This window comes from Diabrotica virgifera, chromosome 4 (assembly GCF_917563875.1).
Source record: "Diabrotica virgifera virgifera chromosome 4, PGI_DIABVI_V3a".
Lineage (NCBI taxonomy): Eukaryota > Metazoa > Arthropoda > Insecta > Coleoptera > Chrysomelidae > Diabrotica > Diabrotica virgifera.
The window spans coordinates 28,289,152-28,312,210 of NC_065446.1; the positions used below are offsets into that span (position 1 = coordinate 28,289,152).

General features: G+C 31.7%; 1 protein-coding gene across 2 annotated transcripts in view; it reads left to right on the top strand.

The window, feature by feature from the left end:
• The first annotated feature begins 3,747 nt into the window (after positions 1-3,747).
• Positions 3,748-23,059, top strand: part of LOC114349338 (zinc finger protein 16) — a 49,669-nt gene continuing 30,357 nt past the window's right edge. For both annotated transcript variants that reach the window (XM_050648094.1, XM_050648095.1), the window contains exons 1-7: positions 3,748-4,020; positions 4,087-4,261; positions 14,690-14,862; positions 14,977-15,256; positions 15,637-15,899; positions 17,408-17,726; positions 22,585-22,898. In XM_050648094.1, coding sequence (XP_050504051.1) covers positions 3,880-4,020; positions 4,087-4,261; positions 14,690-14,862; positions 14,977-15,256; positions 15,637-15,899; positions 17,408-17,726; positions 22,585-22,898 — 1,665 coding nt within the window. In that variant the 5' untranslated portion in view covers positions 3,748-3,879. The remainder of the gene's footprint in view (positions 4,021-4,086; positions 4,262-14,689; positions 14,863-14,976; positions 15,257-15,636; positions 15,900-17,407; positions 17,727-22,584; positions 22,899-23,059) is intronic.

A 23,059-nucleotide genomic window follows, 5' to 3' on the forward strand; every position in this document is an offset into this window, starting at 1 on the left:
CCGCATTACCATAGTCTACCGGACATCATAGGAAAACCTAGCGAATTTGAACGTCCCCGTAAGATTTGGGCAGCCCTTAATCGAATTAGAACAAACTGTGGAAGATGCGCCGACTCCCTCTACAGATGGGGTAAACTTCCCTCGCCTTCTTGTGACTGCGGCGCTGCAAGACAGACGATCAGTCGCATTGTTCAGGACTGCCCACGCAGAGCATACACAGGCGACCCTATAGACCTTGTAATGGCAACCGAAGGGTCAATCGAATATAAAAAAAACTGTGATGTACTTAAGCCATACGCTAAATAAAAAAAAACCTAAAAATAAAAAAAAAACTTATAACGAATATAATGTAGACTGATAAAAAGAGATGAAGGACCTGGCGCTTCTTCGTCTTTGTGTGCTGTGCTTGTTTTCAAGCGTTGACTATCGTCGTATTAACAAGCTGATGAAATGTTTCTCGGTCGGCAACTATATATGAAACAATTCCTCGACCGTTATAAACTAATAATAAACGAGATAATTCAATAATTATGCCAAAACTATCACTATTTTACCCCATTAGCTCGAAAATATCAACCGCACGAATAAAATTGTAATAAAAGAAATAATAGAAAATCGCATTTTCAATAATTTCAGTGCTAACACTTTTTGTAGAAAAGTTGAAAATGGCAGATATATTGAATAAAAACAGTTCTTCTTTAATCGAGTTGGCGTCTAACGCAAAGGCGGATAATTCAGTCGCAATTGTAAATTTACGCTACTACAGTAGAACCCCGCAAATCCGAACTAATTGGGGGGACAGCCTGTTCGGATTCCGAAAAGTTCGGATTATCCGAAAGTTAGCCTTAACTATATAGTAGTTCAAAGCTTTCATTGTGATTTTGAGTAGCCAAACGTTCTCGCAAGAGTGTGGACAATATTTTTGGACTCAAGTTGACTACGAGAGAACCAAAGTAAGTTTGTGTTTAACCTTTATAAACACTTTATAAACCTATATATTAAAGGCTTATAAACCTATATATAAAAAAACCTAAATTTTCTGGCTTTACTCTGTATAATAAACATGTTTTTAAGTTTTTGTCTTGAATTTTTAAATTTTTTTCACTTTCCGTTGGTTCGGATTTGCCGAAAGTTCGGATTCGCGGGGTTCGGATTTACGGGGTTCTACTGTATATTATATCCTTCTTCTAAAGATTAGAAAAATAAAATTTGGGGCAGTTAGTGCAAATGCAAGGTTAGTCCTGTTATTCGTCTAACCGACTGGAGTAGGTACCAGACCAGCCTACTGTGATCAACAAACCGGGAATTGAGAAAGCGAGCAGTCCAACTTGTATATCTGGGTAGAATAACAGAGTGTAATGTCCAGGAAAGAATTATTAATAAGGCTCGTAAAGCGTAGGAATTCTTACAATTACTCTTAGGAATTGCAACAATTTCAGATACGAATTTCGTTATTTTATCAAAAACTATATATTAGATAATACCTATTTGTCTAAGCGCCTAATTTATTAAAACATTATTTTGAGAAACAGAACATAGATTACAGTATTTAAAAAAGTCACTTATTTTAAAAAAGGTAAAAAGGTAAAGTTTTCAATCCTAATAGCAACATTAATAATATTGAAAAATATTAAAAATATTACTAAAAGATTTTTAAATTGAAAACTTATTGGTCCATTTTCCTGGTAACACCTCCCAAGGCTTCTAAAATTTGCAAGCCAGTTGGATGCCGCAGTGAAGACAAAAAGAGGGAATTCTAAAAAGTTGCAATTCACAACCCCTGTCTGCAGCGCTTGGTAAAGTTCCAACGGAAAATGGACCTAGTTACTCTATAGGAGTAATACTAATATAAAAAAAGAATGTGTGTGTACTTTGTACGCACGTAAGAAGTTATACTTCTATTATATGATTTCTTAAAAATAAATATACTTTAAACAGTTTGTTTTAATTTTTTTAAACACCAAACTAATTTTGTGCTTAACGCTTTCAAAAAAATAAAAAAAAGTATAGGAACTGGATTCGAACTCAAGACCTTTCGATCTCTGGCCGAATTAGTCGAGGCATTGAAGCACAAAAAAAGGCTTTACTGTCGATTTTTGGCGCAGTAAGACGGATTTTAATGCAGTTTGGTGCGTTGGATTCGTGAGAATGTCAGGAAATTTTGTGAACTAATGTAATGAATAAGAAATCTGAAATTGCATTTGTGCATAAGAAAAATGCATTTCAAAAGTGCATTTTGAAATAGGCAATTATTATAAATTTACAACTCGGTAAATAGTTGGGCAACATCCCGATTAATTATTTTAATTATTTTTAATCATTTTTAAGTCCATATAATAGTCTAAGATGTCAATAACCATTAATAATAAACAAAAAAATTTTCCTTATGGGGAATCGAACCAAGTACTAACACGTCCGTAACTAGATACACATACCGCTAGTCTACGCAGACACGGGCGATATTAGGTATAAACAATAACAAATAGGTAAGTAAAAATTGTAAAGAAAATTACTACATACTTAAATGTATTATAAAATTAATATATTCCTAAATTTTAGAAGAATCATTTGTAAATAGGTACATTTATACAAAACATTCGAAAAATCGACACTTCAATCCTTCAATGCCTCGACTAAATGCTATACCAAATACGCTACGAGGACTGTGTCTGTATCGGTTCGGACGTACCTAATATTCACGGTAACAAACAGACAAGGTGAATAAATATACAATAAAATGTTTTAATAATACTCATCTTACTTCTGAGGAAGACAAATCCAAAGACAAAAAAATTATAATAAATATATTTACTAAAAACACTAATATATTCTTTCACACCTTTTCTTGCACTGATATATTTATACATAACTAGAAAAATTTTAGCAACTATAAACGCCATACTGTCTGTGTGCGCATGCGCGCAGAATTATGAAATGTTACTCTCAATCGCGCCTAAAGAAGTATAACTTCAATAAAATAAAAATGTATACCATTTTTATTCAGTTGTCAAGACAATCTTATTTTTCACTTAGAATAAGAGTCGAAAATCGTCGATTCAGAGTGCTGGACTGCGCTCCCTGTTCTAAGTGAAAAATATAAGATTGTTTTGCCTTCGCATTGCAAACTGAATAAAAATGGTAAGTATAGGTACATTTTTATTTTATTTTAAAAAAGTTTGCAATATGTTATCAGATTTATTGAAACTGTTTTAAATGAGTGAATTCGTTAGATTTAATCCTAGATTTTTATTTTCACCTTATACATAAGATAAAATAAAGTTAATATTCCGTTACGCCGGCCCTGTACACGCTGTCACTGCTTGTTTAAAATAGATGGCATTAACGTCCATCAAATTGATTTAACGAACTTGCCATTAGATTATAAATAAGATATTATTAAATTCCGTTATGTTATAATTAAATTTATATTCTAAAATATATTAATAATTTTATAAAGTTGTTAAAAGTAAATGTATTGTAAATTAGTGTTTATATTGAACTAATTGAATAAGCACACATTCCGTCTAGGGACCCTAAAACCCCCACTCACCGTTTACAGGTGCCGACACTGATTTTAAATTTTTTATATCTATTCCGCATTGCTTACACGTTTTGGTAATAAATAGAGCAAACAAACAATTGTTAAGTTAGAATTTTATTAAACACGCAATATTTTATAAAAAACTGTAGTAAATCAAAAATAAAAATCGGAAATTTGAATTTGGCGCGTCATTTAGTGTTAATTTCACAGAAAGAAAAAGGAAACGGGATATGTCAATTTTGCCAGTGCTGTCGACTGAGTTGGCTTGGGTTTCGTCGAAAATATAATGAAGTGATTTTCATGGGATAATCCTAATTTTCCAGATAACGGTGATAGAAATGGAGAGCGTGAATCTTAATCAGATTTGCAGGACTTGCAAATGTGTTAGTCCACAGATGCGGTCGCTGTTCGAAGGTTATGAAAATCCTCATCAGAATCCCCGTATTGACGAGATGCTAATGGCCTGTGCTTCAGTTCAGGTAAATGATAAAACGCCTACAATGAAAATATTTACAAATTAAAATTCGGTGATTTGTTCTTGTTAGGTAATATGTGGAGACGGTTTGCCGACTTTAATTTGCCAAGTATGTGTGGAACAATTGAAAAATGCTTTCCTATTCAAAAAACAAGCAGAAAGAGTAGATGTTGGTCTACGAGAGTACGCAAAAAACCTCAAAGTAAACGAAATCAAACAAGAATTACAAAACTCGGAATTCATGGGTAAGAGTGTCCATTGTTTTTAATAAAAAATCAGCTACTTTAAAACATACCATTAAATATTATATTGCTAAAATAATAACAGATAATCCTTTTGTTTTTATTATTATTTTAAACTTATTTTATTATTTAAAATGTCTTGTGTATAAGTTGTTGTATAGAGCATTGTACCGTTTATTTACATTTAAAGTTTATGTATAAATGACTGCTACCTTCAGTTGAAAAGTAATTTCTATCTATCTACAGTATTGTGCGAACTAATGTGAACAGAGAAATTAAGTTTTTCAAGAAAACGGAAGACTACTCCTCGAGATGAAACCTTTCTTTTGCGCGATAGCAAACTTCATGCCAGAAAAACAAGTTATGACCTTCAGCAAGATTTAGAAAAGACTGGAATAAAAATTCACAACTCAACGGTACGCAGACGTCTCTTAGGAGGGAGAAGAGCCGTGAGACCGCATAAGAAACAACTGACAGCGCCTATGATGAAAAAAGACTAAATTGGGCAAAAAAATATGCTCATTGGAGTGCAGAAGATTGGAGAAAAGTGTTATTTTCTGATGAGACCCACTTCCTAGTGCAGGGCCAGCGATCAAAATTCGTACGAAAGGCAGCCAATGAGTCACTTTAAGCTAGCCATATTAACCAAACAGTTAAACATCCCACCAAAAAAATGTTCTGGGACTGTTTTTCATACTCAGGAACTGGCACTCTTATTCCTATTGAAGGTATGATGAACAGTGAAAAGTACAAAGCCATGCTAGGGCAACGCTTAGCTATAGAGCTTGACAAAGTACAGGCCAAAGGGACTGTAATTTTTCAACAAGATTCAGCTCCGTGCCATGTATCGAAGGTTATGATGAAATACTTCAAGGATAATATTACCCTTCTTGATTCGCCTGGGAATTCACCTGACCTTAATCCTATTGAAAATTTGTGGGCAATATGTAAGGCTAAACTGCAAAAATTTGACTGTACGACAAAAACAAAACTGGTGGAAGCAGTTATTAAGGTGTGGTTCAGAGATGAAGCAATCACAAACAATTGCAAAAAACTTGTGGATTCCATGCCTAGAAGACTCCAGGAAGTCATAAAAGTAAAAGGGGGACATATTAAATACTAAACCACGTTCAAATAGCAAATTCCCAACTATAAACAAATGCACGAGTTACTATTCGCTGTCTCATTCGTCAAGAGGCTGTTAAAGTAATTTATTGCCCTAAACGAGGCAGATTCTCATTTTATAGGTCCAAATTGGTCAGTCTGCAAATTCAAATTGTAGGTAGCGTGTTGATTTTTAAGATACACTTCAGGACCCTGTTTAGCATCCATGCGCATTTGTTTACAGTTGGGAATATGTAAGATAAATGGACTTTAATTAATGAAAAAATCTCATGTAAGCGTACCTAAATTTACCTTTGGCCTAAATAAATCATATTTACAAATTAATTCTGTTTGTTCACATTAATTCGCATAATACTGTATCTATCTCTATCTAATTAGCCTTCTTCTTTGTCTGCCGCTACAGTTATCCACCTAGAGCTCACATGCTTCTTGACATCATCTGCCCATCTCATTTGTGGCCTTCCTCTGCTTCGTTTATATTCCCACAGTCTCCAATTTATGAGAATTTTGTTCCATCAGTCTTCTTTTTGTCTTATAGTGTGTCCGGCAAATTTCCATTTCAACTTTGCAACTTCTTGTCTAACATCCCTAACTTTGGTTTTCTCTCTTATCCACTCGTTTCCCTTTTTATCCAATAGTCTTATGTGCAACATTTTCCTTTCCATTGCTCTTTGTGTTTTTATGATCTTGTCCATGTTTGCTTTTGTAAACGTCCATTGTTTGGGAACCGTAAGTGAGAACAGGGAGTATGCATTGATTGTATACATTGGCCTTAAGATGTTGTGGATATCTTTTGTTTTTAAGGATGTAGCTTAGTTTTCCAAATGCCGCCCATGCCAGTCGAACTCGTCTTTTGATCTCTGCTGTTTAGTCTTCCTCGTTAAATTTTATAATTTGACCCAGATATCGTCACCAGTAGGATATGTACATATCCTACTGTTGCATGAGTGCACTGTATATACGTATATACATACACATTGCATCGGTCCAATATGACTTAACTGGTTGATCGGTACACTCGTGCAACAGTAGGATATGTACATATCCTACTGTTGCTTTGAGGCGAAGATATATACAGTATGTCCCTGTAAGTTGCATCCATATGGAAAACTTTTTTATTATTAATTTTACGAAAAAAAGTTATTCTTCATAAAAAGCTCTGCATAGTCCAAAACCCAAGATTCAACCATCAGATATGAAATTTTATGAATGTTATACAAGGTATGTCAAAAAGTTTGAATTTCACTCAAGAGTAAAGTAGCTTTATTTTTCACAATATTGAAAATTGCTATTATGAAAAGTTGTTTGGAATTAAAAACTATATTCTAATATGCAATTACACCCTTCTAATTGAAAAAAATTTTTTTTGAAAAATTATGGATAACTAACATTTTCAGTTACAGTAGAACGTCGATAATCCGAACCCTGGTAATCCGAACGATCGCTAATTCGAACGCAAAAAAAATTATAAAATTAAAAAATATGATCACGGACCGAATTTTTGGATTTAATATGATAATATGGGCAAAATATGACCGCGATTTTTATTTTGTTTAGGCAGAAATATATAGAATATATATTTGTTTGTTATGCAGGTGTTTTATTCCTTGTAACTAAAAGAATATTATGTATTACATAATATGTACTATGTTTATGAGCTTTGTATATATTTTGAACATATATGTTCGATAATCCGAACATTTTGATAATCCGAACTACTCCTGTACCAATTAGTTTGGATTATCGACGCTCTACTGTGTTTAAATTCTGATAACTTTTATTATTAATTTTACGAAAAAAAGTGATTCTTAATAAAAAGTTCTGGATGGTCTAAAACCAAAAATTTTATCAATTTTATACGAGGTATGTCAAAAAAGATAAATTTAGATCAAAAGTGAAGTACCTTTATAGTTCAGAATATTTCAATTAGAAGGATGTAATTACATACTGAAACATAGTTTTAATTCTAAAAAACTTTTCATAATAACAATTTTCGATATTGTGAAAAATAAACATATTTTATTCTTGAGCGAAATTCATATTTTTGACATACCTCGTATAAAATTGATAAAATTTGACACAGGATGGTTGTATTTAAGGTTTTAGACCATGCAGAACTTTTTATTAAGAATCATTTTTTTTTCGTAAAATTAATAATAAAAGAATTATCTGAATTGAAATAACTGAAAATAATGTTAAATTATCCATAATTTTTCAAAAAAAAAAATTCAATTAGAAGGATGTAATTGCATACTAGAATATAGTTTTTAATTCCAAACAACTTTTCATAATAGCAATTTTCAATATTGTGAAAAATAAAGCTACATACTTTACTCTTGAGTGAAATTCAAACTTTTTGACATACCTTGTATAATATTCAAAAAATTTGATAATTGATGGTTAAATCTTAGGTTTTGGACTATGCAGAGCTTTTTATGAAGAATAACTTTTTTTTGTAAAATTAATAATAAAAAAGTTTTCCATATGGATACAACTTACAGGGACATACTGTATATAATCGTGCACTTGTTCTATTTCATCTTGTCCGATCCTCATTGTGATGTCCTCATCTGTATTTGTTATGATTTTGGTCTTGCTGTAATTCATATTAAGGCCTATCTTTCCGGCTTTTATGTCCAATTCTTTCATCATTTCAAACAATTCTTCTTTTTTATCGGTTATCAATACGATGTCATCAGCATACCTTAGGTGGTTCAAGCGTTGTCCACAAATTTTTATACCTTTTTCTTCCCATTCTAATCTTTTAAAGATATTTCTATTTCTAATTTCTATCTAATCGGCCCTAAACGTCCATCCTTGGATATGAGCCACCTCTTCTTCCATGTCTCTCTATCTTGGGCAGTTGGCATCCATTTTGACCCGGCGTGTTTCTTTAGGATATCTGACCATCGCATTTGTGGCCTTCCTCTTTTTCGTTTTTGGTCCCACAATCTCCAATGTATCTTAGTCTATCTGTCATCGTTCTGCCTTAGGGAATGTCCAGTGAATTTCCATTTAAGCTTTGCTACTTGGGTTGAGACATATTTCACTTATGTTTTGTTACGGATCCATTCGTTTCTTTTCCTGTTTGATAGTTTAATGTTCAGCATTTGTCTTTCCATGGATCTTTCTGTCTTTGCTATTTTTTCCATATTTTCCTTTGCAAACGTCCATGCCTGAGAGCAATATATGAGGACAGGGAGTATACATTGGTTGAATACTCCTGTTTTTAGGTATTGAGGTATTTTCCGTTCTTTAGAATATAAGACAGTTTTCCGAATGATGTCCAGGCCAATCTTATTCTTCTCTTTATTTAAGTAATTTATCTTCAGGATAATACTATTACTTGTACTTTTCCTCTGTCGAGTAGAGGAGATTTTCCATTATTTCCAATGCTTTCATTCAGTAATTTGGTCTGTGTATCAGATGCATACTCTAGCCCCTTATTTTACAAATGTGACCTGTTTTTATATCCAGAAGATAAAATTCATATCATTCTTGTGTATTATTAGGCCAATAAAGTTAGTAAAAAATAAGCCTTTTCACAACTGTATAGAGGGGTTTGACAGTATGAGATGTTTCAAAAAGACTCATCTAGGAATTCATCAATTTTTTGGTGGAACGTAAGTATTTTTAAATAAAAAATCAAAAGACCAAACTCATTATTTAGCTCATTTCTTAAAAGTTATCTATTTAGAGATTTGATGTCAAGAGACAACTTTTTCGGAAAAAAACAAGATATACAAAATGTTAGGGCAAAAATAAGAAAAAAGTTATTGCAAAAAGAACAACAAATTATCGTCTCATCGTGTTTGAATTCAGTGCAAAAGATGGGCCAGATCAGTTGAATAGTTTTTGTGAAATTTAATTTGTTTATAAGATTTTTTATATAATAATCAGGGACTTATTTTCTTCGTCAAGATGTATATCAATAACTTCCGGAAAAAAGTTTAAAAAAATTACATTTATGTACACAAAATTATTTAAAAATAAATAGCACCTTTTAAGCTTATAAACATTTACAATGACTCCATAGAATTTAGTTCAAATTAAATGGCAATAAAGGAAAATAGAAGGAAAAAATTATCCAAAATAAAGCAACTAGTGACTATGGGATGTACAGGGTTATTCACTATATTTAGACCCCCCCTGTAAACTGCTTTATTTACAGAATTAGAAAAAAAATGTAAAATACAAAAGTTATTCGATTTGTAAATATGATTTTTTGACATATATACTGTACTAGTGACGTCATCCATTTGGGCGTGATGACGTAATCAACTATTTTTTTAAATGGGAATAGGGGTCGAGTGCTAGCTCATTTAAAAGGTTATCCAATTTCCTATTCAGTAATATAAACATTAACATGATTAATTATACAGGGTGTCCAAAAATTTTTTTAAATTAAATTAATTGACACAAAAAGAAGAACGTATGTAATTTATTTACTTCAAAATACATTCTATTGAAGTTTGAACATTGAATTTAAGCAAAAATCAATGTTTATTTGTGCAATAAACTTTTATTTCTGTTTTATAACAGCAGTAAAATGTATTTTAAATTAAATAAATTACATACATTCTTCTTTTTGTGTCAATTAATTTAAAAAAAATTTTGGACACCCTGTATAAATAATTATCTTAATATTTATTGAATTACCTTTCAAATGAGCTAGCACACGACCCCTATTCTCATTTAAAAAAATAGTCGATTACGTCATCACGCCCAGATGGATGACGTCACTAGTATGTTATATATGTCAAAAAATCATATTTTAAAAATAGAATAACTTTTGTATTTTACATTTTTTTCTAATTCTGTAAATAAGGGAGTTTACAGGGGGGTCAAAATATAGTGAATAACCCTGTACAAACCTTTTCTTAAATCATTTTTATTGTTATTTTTCTTATTTATTTTAGATATAATTATTTTAATTAAATTTTATTTTATAATCATTATTAAATTGTTATTTATAAACAATTTTTTCATATATTCTTATAGTCTATTGAAAATTTACATTTAGGGTCGCATTTTTGAGAGGATGCAATTTTATTTTTTAGGTGTGTAGGGGGATTTAGCATAAACTTAAGTTCAATAAGTTTGTGGGGTCGGCATCCTTGTCCCCTGGCCACCATCTTGAAAAAAGGGGTGCAAAAGCTTTTCAGCCTGTATGTCGTAACCTGGCATCCCTACAGAAAAATTTATAAGACATTGTTTGTATCAAATTGAACTGTCTACAATTTTATTCTTACTACTTTTTATCATAAAAAGGAAAATAAAAGAAGTTGTAAACAGATATAACTGAAAATTGTAAAATGTCAACAGAAAAAAAGTTATAAGGCCCAAAAGAAAACTTGTGCAAAAATTTTTACTTTAATTGTTTATAAGTTTTTTATTTCCCATTTTACAATAAAAACTAATAGAAATGAAGTTATAGAAAATATAATTTGTTACAAATAATGTCGTATAAAATTTTCTGTAGGGTTTCTAGTTTACGAAATACCAAACAAACACTCTTTGCACCACTTTTTTCCGAGATAGCTGCCTGGAGACAAGGACGAAGATCCCACAAACTTGAACTTGTGTTTATGCTAAACCCCCCTACACACTACACACCAAAAAAATAAAATTGCATCTTCTCAAAAATGCCATCCTAAATGTAAATTTTCAATAGACTATAAGAATATTCGGAAAAATTGTTTATAAATAATAATTTAATAATGTTTATAAATAACATTTATTTAATATAATTATATTTTAAATACATAAAAAAATACCAATAAAATAGTGACTTAAGAAAAGGTTTGTACATTCCATAGTCAGTAGCTGCTTTGTTTTGAATAATTTTGCAGTGAAAATACGATAAATGTTGTTATTGTAACATTGAGTCTCAGTTAAAAAAAAAAGATCAAATTTGGTCCAGTAGAACCCAAAATATGTCATTTTTTCCGAGCGCTCTATTGTGAAACTATCTCCTCAACTTTTTGAACAGTGTGGCTGGTCCTTCAGTCAGCTACCCCCACTTCTTTTACTCTAGTCGGTATGTAAAGTACTCTTTGTTTACAACACTAATGTTTAAAAAAATTTTAATCATTTTGTTTGCTAAAAGTTTTGTTAAAAATTTTGACTTTTCTTAAAAAGATTGGTTAATTTCAGCTGTAAATGTTGTCAATAAAATAACAGTGATTTAAAAAAGGGCTATTTTGGCTCCTAAGGATCTTATGATCTTTTTTTAACGTTATGTTTATTAACCAGGTTTCTGAATATTTTATTTCCATTTAATTTGAACTTTACATTCTATGGAGTAATTGTCCGGAGATTATTTGTCTGAGGATTTTTTGTCCGGGGATTTTTGTCCAGGGATAATTTTTGGGGATTTTTTGTCCGGGGATTATTTGTCCGGATCCCGATCATATACATATAAACAAATTTTAATAAACAATAAAAAAGTTATTAATAATATTCAAAAACAGCGATTTTGTTGTTAAATTTGCAATAACTTTTTTGTTTATTAACCGATTTTAATTTAGCATATCTCATTTTGTGTATCTTTTTTCTGAACAGGTATGTTGACATAAAATCTTTAAATAGTCAAGTTTTTAAGTTATGAGCAAAATAATGAGTTTAATGTTTTGATTGTTTATTTAAAAATAGTTTCACTGATAAATTGATGAATCCCTAGATGAGAGTCTTACACTATAGGTACATTTCAAACGTCAAACCTGTCTTTTTATTTGTGTCAAGTAAAAAATTAACTTAATTAACTAACGTAGGCTTAAATCAAAATTTGACGAAATTGACTTTTTAATGCAGATCTACTAAAAATAAAAATATCTATCGCGTGAATAAAGACATATGACGTTAATAATAATAGTCGTTAACCCGGCAGTGGTCGCTATATGAGATTTTCTCTCACGGTTTCAGAAAATTGCGCACAACTTTTTTTCTGGGAAATTCTACTTGCTGAGGTTCCTTCTTGTCTCCCATCTATCCTTTCTCGACAATCTAATAGACTCGTCCGCTCAGACAGTGACTCAGTTGACGTAGTATCACCAGATTGCTGAGTCAATGCGCTTCATGTGAAAGATTCTCTCATCGAGCGACCAGCGGCGCCACCAACTGTGTATAAAAATTAACTTTATTTTCTCACTTAAAACCTGAAATAAAGTTTAAATAAAGTTGAAATAAATAAAGTAAAAAAAAATGTAATTATTGTCATCAACCAATTTGTCCAGAGGATTCTTGTTATACTTGTGTGCTGTGCCGTAAATTGTGAAGATACAGAGATTGATTAATATTGGTTTAATTCCGATTATTTTTTGTATTTTATCATATTATTATCTATATTATGTTATGTTATATTATTATATTCTTATTATTAGTTAATAAAAAAAGTTTAAAATCTGTTTTAAAAATTTTATTTTGCAAAAATGGCAAAATTTGGATATGTGAGAGAAAATCTCACGCGCGACCACTCGCGTAATAATCTACCTAGCGACCAATGCCGGGTTAAGGGATGGCACCAAGTGTCTATATTTGTTTGGCGCGAAAGTAGTTAAATACTTAACATTTTCGTATGAATACAGACCCAAGTTAGTTACGCCGCGGAATATGGAGTAATTTGTGTGTTTACTTCTCGTCAAGGACGACTGTTCTTATATTCTTTTTCTCATGATCATATTTCAGTGCGTCACAGTTTTTCGATTTCTTTCTAACGCATTAAATTGTATGTGACAGAAAAAAAGGCACGTCCGTGATTACAGACATTTACAAAATTTATTCTAGTTATTCTAGTTGTCGATAGATGGCGCCATTATAAAAAAAATATTTTTTTTTAATTAGATAATAATATTACAAATATAATCTGTATAATTTATAAGACTATACAAATCAAAGAAAATACCATTTTATAAATGCAAGAAACACATTTGATTTGTTTTTATTCCAAATTGAAAATAAAATGTGACAACTGTCAGATTTAACTAAAATGTCATGTTAGAATAAATGTCATAAATGTGTATTATCACGGACTTACCCTTTTCCTATCATTTGTTACGCACTGAAAAATGCTCATGAAAAGGACAATACTTACGATTATTTTTTGTGAAAATTCTCTCTAAAATAAAGAGTGCAGGGGAAAAACAAGGAATGTCACTTTTTCATTATTTTTTATTTTTCTCATCATGTGGTAGTAAAAACTGAGTACTATCGACTAGGCTTTCGATCCAGGACAATAAACAGAAAGATCAGCCTATATAAATTTTCTAAGAATTTGTATCCAGGCGAAAGACCAGGATTGTCCGCACGCCACTGAACAAAAATAAGGAATGTTAGCAGTTTTTTAGTGCATTAATAAATTACTAACTTAATATAGATTCATATTATATTAAGATTATGTGTGTGTGTCTTTGTCTGTGTGTGTGTTTGAGCATTATTGGCTTCGGAGTCAATGTCCATTCGCCATCTCACTTTTTTGGAATTACATATTTGTATTATTTATGTGGAAGCTCTAAAGGAGTGCTTCCGGCTTTCTACTCGTTTGTTTAGGTATATTAAGATTATAGAATAAGAATTGCTAGAATTTTGCTAAGAATCTCCTAAGTAGTTTTTAGATATCATAAGAATTGAACCTTTATTGGTGTTTATCTCAATACATATGTATAAAATGTGACATTTCTTGTTTTTCCCCTGTACTCTTCAAATAAGGACCCTTTTTGTAGTTAGGTCAGCGTTTTAACAAAGTTGAAGTAAATATTTCTCAGGAAAAAAGACTCAACTCTAATAGGGGTAACAAAATGATAAAATTTAACACCTTATAAATTTATCTAGTTATCACAGTTTGTATTTAGATATATTTCTAACAAAATTGTATAGGTAATTTCTTTAAAGTAACAACTTATTCTGAGTTCTGCTCATAATCATTCTGCTCATATAAAATTTTAAAATGCCTCTCCTCTAAAATCGTCTTTTTTTACTTAAGCCTACGTTCTTGCGAAGCGGCGATATGTACTAAGTTGCGAGACCTAAGAGTTTTAATTCAAGAAAAAGAAAAGACATCAGAATATGAGAAGAACAACACTTGTTGACCTGAAATTCATCAGGGCTGTTTCTTATGCCAAGATGAACTGAGGTTCTTTAAGATATTTAGACATTTTATTCAAGAAAAGATATGAGCAAAAATATCTAATTCTAAAATGAATCCACTGTAGATATATTTACGTAAATGTTAAGATTTTTTACATTTTTATTTCAAGACTTGTGTTAAATACATAACTTAATTAATTTTTACATTTTTATTTATTTTAGAATCTCTTAACACACTTGACAGTATTCTCAATGACTCAGCTAAAGACCCAACTACTACTATTGGGGAAACATTACCTCCCCAGAAATTTGAAACAGATTACATACAGTTTATGGACAACAATCAAATGCTTCTCACATGTCGTGAATGTGCAAAAATGTTCACTACATTAGAGGTAAAGTATTAGTAAATATTTATGACTGATATTCCCCAATAATGTTTGATTGCCATAAGTATAACATATACTACTTTTGTTCTTTTATTCAATTGTCTTATTTCTTTAATATAGGGTTTACGTTGTCACAAACGCATACACACTGGAGGTATGTACAAATGCAAACAATGCGACAAAGAATATACAAGACTTAATCACCTGCAACGCCATGAACAATCTCACAATAGAAGAAAAGTCCATGTTTGTAGAATTTGCAGTAAAACTTTGACAAGAATGGAACATCTGAAAAGACACTTGGTGACACATTTAAGAGAAAAACCATTTTCCTGCAAAACGTGTAACAGAGGATTCAACAGAATTGAACATTTACATAATCATGCTCCTAGATGTAAAGGTAAGAAAAAATATTATGTTCAGTTCTTCCAAAACAGTTATAGCTCTTATCGTATAGATTTTTCCACTCTATGTTTGTATCTTTAAGATAGGTTTTAGTAATACTGTGCAATTTATTTGCTTCCTAAACTGAAAATGTCATTTAAAAAGCAATGGCAAAGTCAATTTTAAAACCATTTTAATGACAAAGCATGGATCAGAGCGTGTTGTTAACTTGAATGGGAATTATCTCCAATTATGCTACAATTTGAAAGAAAAAGAATGGTCTACTCTAATAAGTTTTTTTGATGATTGTATAATCGCAGTAACATATGGACTTTTTTGAATAAAACAGATCCAAAGCTATTAAGAGTATCATTCTAAATTGTTATTTTTATGTAGGTGATACGGTCTACCCATGCGATATTTGCAATAAAGCCTTCAACCGCGAAGACAGTCTCGAAGTTCATAGAAAAATGCATGACTCAACTACTCCGAAATTACCGACAATTGAAAACTTGGATAATATTGAAGATCATTATTACCAGATCGATCAAGACCCATCTATGGACTTTTCTGATCATGAACATCTTTCTGATGTTGATGATTACTTTGAACCTCAAGTTGAAGTGACAGAAACAATTGAAGATGATGACAAACTGAAGGTTAGTATAATCCAACTAGTAGTAGTATATAATATACAGCATGTGCCAAAAATAAAAAAATATCAAATACCTTTAAGACGCATTATTTGTGAAAAAAATAAGAAAACTGTCATGAGTTTTACTGCATGTAAGACAGTTCCGATATACTCTTAACTGTCATACCTTCCTTCCTGCTCCACCAGTACTATCATCAATACAATTTAAATAAGGAAAAGATAATTTTACAAGCATTTCAGCCATGTGATTTCATTAAGTACCGAAAATAACTGCCACTCGCCAAGTTCACAACTACTACACTTGCGAGCAAAAAAATCAACAGTTTCGGAGGAATCAAATGGATTACTCTTAGGTTTTTAACTCCAGAAGTTAACCTATCCTAGGCACCAGGTGCTCCTGTGTCTGTGCTGATCACATATTCGTGTTCAGCAACCCCAAAAACCTATAACTAATCCGTTTGCATTACTGTAGTACCAAAGACCCTCCAAACTCCAGGAGCGCCTTTCATTGACCTTGGAAATCAGGTGCTCCGGGAGTCGGTTCTGGTGGCATATTCGTGTTTGGCGACCTCAAAAAACCCTCCAGTAATTCATTTGCATCAATTAAATTCCGAAAACCATCGAAACTCTAGAAGATGACGTCCCTTGCAGTGGCCCTGGCCACCACGTCCTACGGAGTTCAATTCTGATGGCATATTCGTGTTTAGCGATCCCAAAAACCCATGAGTAATCTGTTTATATCAATTTAATGCCGAAAACCCTCGAAACTCTAGAAGATGACATCCGTTGAAGGTCAAGACAAAGTAAAGGTCGCCATTGGATAGTCAGGAAAAAATCCTAGACTACTAGTACTTTTCCTTGATTCAAACTTCTACATGTTGCCAGATAACCAGTAACTCAGGGAATTGGAACACCCAGTAAATCTTACAATTTTCCGAGTTTGTGCCTCTATACCTTGAAAATCCTTCATACGATTGAGTTGTGCCCATGAGAACTTTTTATCAGGATGCTTCAAAGAGTATTTTCCCAAAGTATGAACGAAATCCACTGGGACCTAATTTCCATAAGGTTTCTGCGGGGTACTTTGTCAAGGGAATACTGTCGCATATGATTACTAGGACGATTAGCATTAAAATTCAGGTATAACGCATAGAAACGTATAATAGCTGACGTGACGTCCACCGCGGAAAGAAATTGAAGTATTTTTCCATGTTATTTTCTCAATAAATGTGTCTTAAGTATTATGTATGGAACGTGTATTAATATATTTCGCAAATATTTTTATATTATATACAGTCGGAAAAATGAAAGAATACCCATGAACGATCATATCAATCACTTATTTTGTATATATGTCTTTTTCTATAAATAACAAATGTTTGCTATAGAAAAAGACAGCAAATACAAAATAAGTGATTGATGTGATCGTTCATGGGTACATATTCTTTCATTTTTTCGACTGTACTCAATTTAAACATTATAAAAATTAAGATAATATCATCTTTTAAAAAGGTTGCTGAAGAAATTTCAACTCAACAAGAAGAAGAAAACCAGGATGATAAAAGTATCCACAGTGATGGTTCTATTGGTGGTGGTGATATCGGCGTTGACATAGATAATGATAATGAGTCCGATGAGGAGGAAGACTTCGACGAGGATAAAGAAGATAATGATGCTGACACTAGTATGGAAAAAGGACCAAAAGATTTAACAGGTATCGATGATGAAGAAAACGAAGATCAGAAATCAGTTAAACTTGAAGATGAAAAACCGGAAATTGATATAGATGAGCAGATGCTTAAAAATGTTATTGCTGAAGTGGAAGGTGAAGGTAATTCATTCATTTGTTTATAGGATATTTATTTAGTTGTGAATGTAAACAGGTAAACTACAAATCTTTTTTTAATTATACAGGCTGACAAAATTTGACCAATATTCGGACTCAGAATTTGAGCTCCAAATTGGCTCTGGTTTCTGAGATATCATATCCTAAATGTGTAAAAATAGCGGTTTTTGTTCGATTTCCACTTCGGAAATCGTTCTCAAAATACACAATATAATAAGTGGTATGTATTTTGAGAAATATTGCTTAAAAATTGCTTTTAAGGGTACTCCCCGTTAAGACAGACAAAATTCCGTCCCACAGAATTAAATTTTTTTCATTTTTTTTTTACGTTCTATATGATTAAAAATAAGCGCAATTCCTTTCCATCAAAATCGTAATTTTTGGGTTTTTATTTATTTTATGTGGGATGCAATCAATTTAAAAATTTCAAAAAATTCACTCATTGTTGAGGCTTTTACAAAATATATCTTCTATTTTTTATAGACCCGTAGGTTGAGTGCACATAACCTCAAAATGAATTTTTCTTTTCGAAAAAAGCGTGTAACGTTTTTTTTTGTTAGGTGCGCCGCCTTCAAAAACCAGAAAGACTGGTTTTTAAGGGTTTTTGGAGATTCTCCTCAATTTATAGGATAATGGCAAGTTTAAGTAACATTTACTTACACGTATCCAGTAACTGACGCCAGTTTCACTGGAATGTCAGTGGCATGAAAAATAGACCACCTTTCTATTCGAGACAGCGCTGGCTGTTACTGGATACGTGTAAACGTGCCATTAATTGAGGAATAATTTCTTCAAAATACATCAAATCAAGATTTTTTGTAGGTTATATTATATAATTTGAAGTAACTTAGTGGAAAGGTCGAACTAAAGACGCAGTTACTTCAAATTATATAAATTTTATCTATTTTAAAGTCATGGGGAAAAACCCCTAAAAAATCAGTTTTTCTGGTAGCGCAGCGTACTGAAATATTCTAAAAAAATAGAACATATGTCTTAAGAAATATAGGTCACAATGCAAGCTCCAAAAATAAAGTTATACATTTTTCTCGAAAAAAAAATGTATTTTGAGTACGAGAGTATGTACACTCAATCTATGGGTTTATAAAAAATTGACAAGTTTTGTAGAAGCTTTAACTATGCGTGTGAATCTTTTAAAATTATTTAATTGATTACATCCCACCCAAATAAAAAATTAAAACGGAAAAATGACGTTTTTGGTGGTAGGGGTGGGAGAAAGGTGGTGGAGGGTTAAAATTGCGCCGAATCTTATTATTTATTCACATAGAACGTAAAAAATAAAAATTTTGAGTTCTGGGAGTGAGTGCATTTTACCTTTAATGGGTACCCTTTTTAAAGAAAAAGCATATTTTTGAATTATTATGTAGGCCATATTATACATTGATGAGCGCTTATAACCGGCGAAATATCATAACCGGCGAAATGCATTGATTCCAACATATCTACATAAAATTCGTTTAAGAGACAATCCATATTGTCAATGTGGAGAAATAGGTGATGCTGAACATATGATTTTAAATTGCCCTCTAATACAAATAAATATAAATATGTTTATAAGTAAATTATACAGTTGTAAAAAATATAACACACCCAATAAATTTAACATATATATTATCACAAATTAATAATACAGAATTAATGCAATTATTTATAGAACATATTAAAAATATAAAAATCAAATTATAAACTAACTAACGTAAAGACCGAAATTAAAATCTATTATAATATATAAGTAAACCTGTGTTTTTGCCTGATGTGGTATTCCCACTGACCAGTGGTCATTCCTTATAAAGTATGTAGAATAAGTAGGATCGGCGAATGAGCCTTGAAGGGCCCGTAGTCATACAACTCCAAAGAAAAAAAAAACCGGCGAAATAACGCAAAAGATGGAAAATATAATACATTGTGAGGTAAAAAGAGATGAAACTAGTAGAGGTAGAAATTATCGATATAAACGTATAAATACACCTCCCGGAAAAAGGTACCCCACATATTACTATAAACCTATAGAATATCAGAATAATGTCATTATGTACATTTGGCGGTTTCACAATTTCATCCCAACATTTGGCGTAAGCCTAACTTTTCCTTGGCATCACCTGATCATTAGATCTGGAAAGTGAAGAAATAAGAATTTGTGTGAAAGGGCACAAGACAAGGCGATCAACCATTACTTCACCTTCACTGGCACCGCTATACAACGAAGCATTAATACAGCGAAGAACGCTATAAATAACCGGGATAATAATAATAATCAACTATTTTCAATGGGAAATAAGCCACAATTTTACCAAAAAAAAAATGGTTTTATTAACGTTTTGAAGCCCAAATCCGGTTTCCTTGTCAAAATACAAAATACTACTATATATGTCAAAATACAAAATCTAGTAGTATTTTGTATTTTGACAACGAAACCCGATTTGGGCTTCGAAACGTTAATAAAATCATTTTTTTGGTAAAATTGTGTCTTATTTCCCATTGAAAATAGTTAATTACAAAAATGCCACAAAGAAATAGCTTCAGAACAACAATAATAATAATCTAAAAAATACGAGAATCTACAGAATTTAATTAAAAATAATGTTATTCCAAATCGGTACCAGGAAGAATATATCAAACAGATCAGACACTTCGGAGCCAGATGAGCTTGCTAAAGCTGATGAGGAAGACGAATGTTTGTATACAGAGTGGGCCAAAGAAAACACTCCACCTCGATATTTGGCAGTATTTATTGGATTTTAAGGAAATTACGAAACAGGTCGATTTTTGATTTAAGGGGGACACATTTTTGCGGTACAAACATTTGTCATTTGTCAACCCCCTCCCTTCCACTTCCCCACCCTTATTTTTAAATAGGGATTAGAGATCGTGTGCTAGCTCCTTTAAAAGGTTATTCAATTCTCTATTCAGTAATATAAACATTCACATAATTATGTATATAGGGTGTCCAAGAAAATTTTTATAATTAAATTAATTGACACAAAAAGAAGAATGTATGTAATTTATTTAATTCAAAATACAATATACTGCTGTCACAAAACACAAAAAAATGTTTTTTGATAAATAAACAGTGCTTTTCGCTTAATTTCAATGTTCAAGCTGCCAACCATCTGCCTTGAAAGTTGTAGGTTGTATATTGAATTTAAGCGAAAAACAATATTTATTTGTCAAATAAACATTTTCTGTTTTCTGCCAGTAGTAGAATGTATTTTGAGTTAAATAAATTGCATACATTCTTCTTTTTGTGTCATTTAATTTAGTTCAGAATAATTTTTCTTGGACACCCTGTATAAATAATTATGTCAATGTTAATATTACTGGATAGAGAATTGAATAACCTTTTAAATGAGGTAGCACACGAACCCTATTCACTTTTGGTTTTGGTTCCTTAACTAGCCTATGCCATTTTAATCCGATACTGTACCAATTTGGGCGTACAGTGGACTCCGATACTGAACACTCAGCTTCTTCCAATGTATTCCTTACATCGCTATGGATGACTCTTCTGTATTTTACAACTGAATTCTTTAAAATTCATTGCCCTCTGGAGGTGACTAAAATCTTTCTGGTATATCGACCATTTCAAATTGATGTAACAGGTTGTTTTTCTTTAGGTTTTTGACCCAACCTTTGAACTGACGAGTAAGATCCATCACATTTTTTTGGTATTTCTCTTTGACAACATTGGATATTTTCTAATAGAGCAGCAACAGAAGAGATTTGCTCAAAAGAAAAATCTTTATAATCACCCATATGAAAAAATTTCAATCGAAGATATTCATCTTTTAGAAATTAACATATTTCCATTAATATCTTAAAATAAATTAAACAAATTAAAAACTAACATTAAAATAGAGCAATATTAATACTCACCACTGCAAGTTTTACAAAAAATTGATCACCAATAACTAATTTAGCTAAAAAGCTAATGTTGAAAAAGTCGAGTCGTTGCACACTTTTACCCCATTCTATTGCCATCTGTCAATTTTTCACAATTCAATCAAAAGTTTCACTATTTTTAACTTAATAAGTAATTGTTATTTAACCCATTCACCAGTTCTGTATGACTTTGAACATACTTTTAAGGTGATACAGTAGCGATCAACAGGTAGCCAAAACGCGTTCCAAGTTTGCGGCTATAATTTTGAATATTTTTTCGAGATATTTGGCACACGTATTCGCAATATAATAAAGAATGGCGGTACAGAGCCCAATTTAAAAAATATATTAATATGTGGAAATTACTCTCTAATTAAATACAATATTAAAAAAACGAGCCTGTACCGCCATTAAGAAGAACAAGAAAATACACTTCCTTCAAATAAACTTTATTATCCGATGCCTAAATTTTGTGTCATTTTGGAACTACTAAAATTTTTTATTTCATTAGTAGTTCCAAAATGACACAAAATCTAGGCATCGGATAAAAAAGTTTATTTGAAGAAAGTGTATTTTTTTGTTCTTCTTAATGGCGGTACAGACTTGTTTTTTTAATATTGTATTTAATTACAGAGTAATTTCCACATATAAATATATTTTTCAAATTGGGCTCTGTAGCGCCATTCTTTATTATATTACGAATACGTGTGCCAAATATCTCGAAAAAATATTCAAAATTATAGCCTCAATCTTGGAACGCGTTTTGGCTACCTGTTGATCGCTACTGTTTCCTCTTAAGGTGTTTCAAATTAAAAAAACAGATATATCTGGGGTGAGTCTAATAAATTGAGCAGGGACTGTATACATTAGGATATTTGTCTTTAATGTGAATTTTGACTCCATTTCTTTAACATGTTATTGATGTTCTCACCACTATTTTTTTCAGTTTCAGACGACGATGACTCAGATAAAGAAAGTAACGACTCAGATTATATGCCAGTAAAGAAATCACCACCAGTGAAACGTGGTCGAGGCAGACCTCGTAAAAATGCGGATGCGCCCCCCAAACCACCGAAGAAACCGGGAACCGGCAAGAGAGGCCGTAAGCCGGGCTCTAAAAATAAAAACAAAATTGATAGAGAGATCAAAAAAGAAAAGGATGATGATTATGGAGATTATCCTTGTCCTGTTTGCAACGAGATGTTTAATACGATGAGTAAACTGGATAGACACGCGAAATACAAACATGAAGGAGCCAAGGTAATTTTTATTTTTCTGTATGTATATACTTTTATTATCATCATCATCATCACTGGCTCGACAGCCCTTTCTGGGTCTTGGCCTGTTCCAGGATTCTTTCCATTCTGATCTGTTTCGTGCTTTTTTTCTCCAGTTTTTTATTTTTAAGGTTTTTATATCAT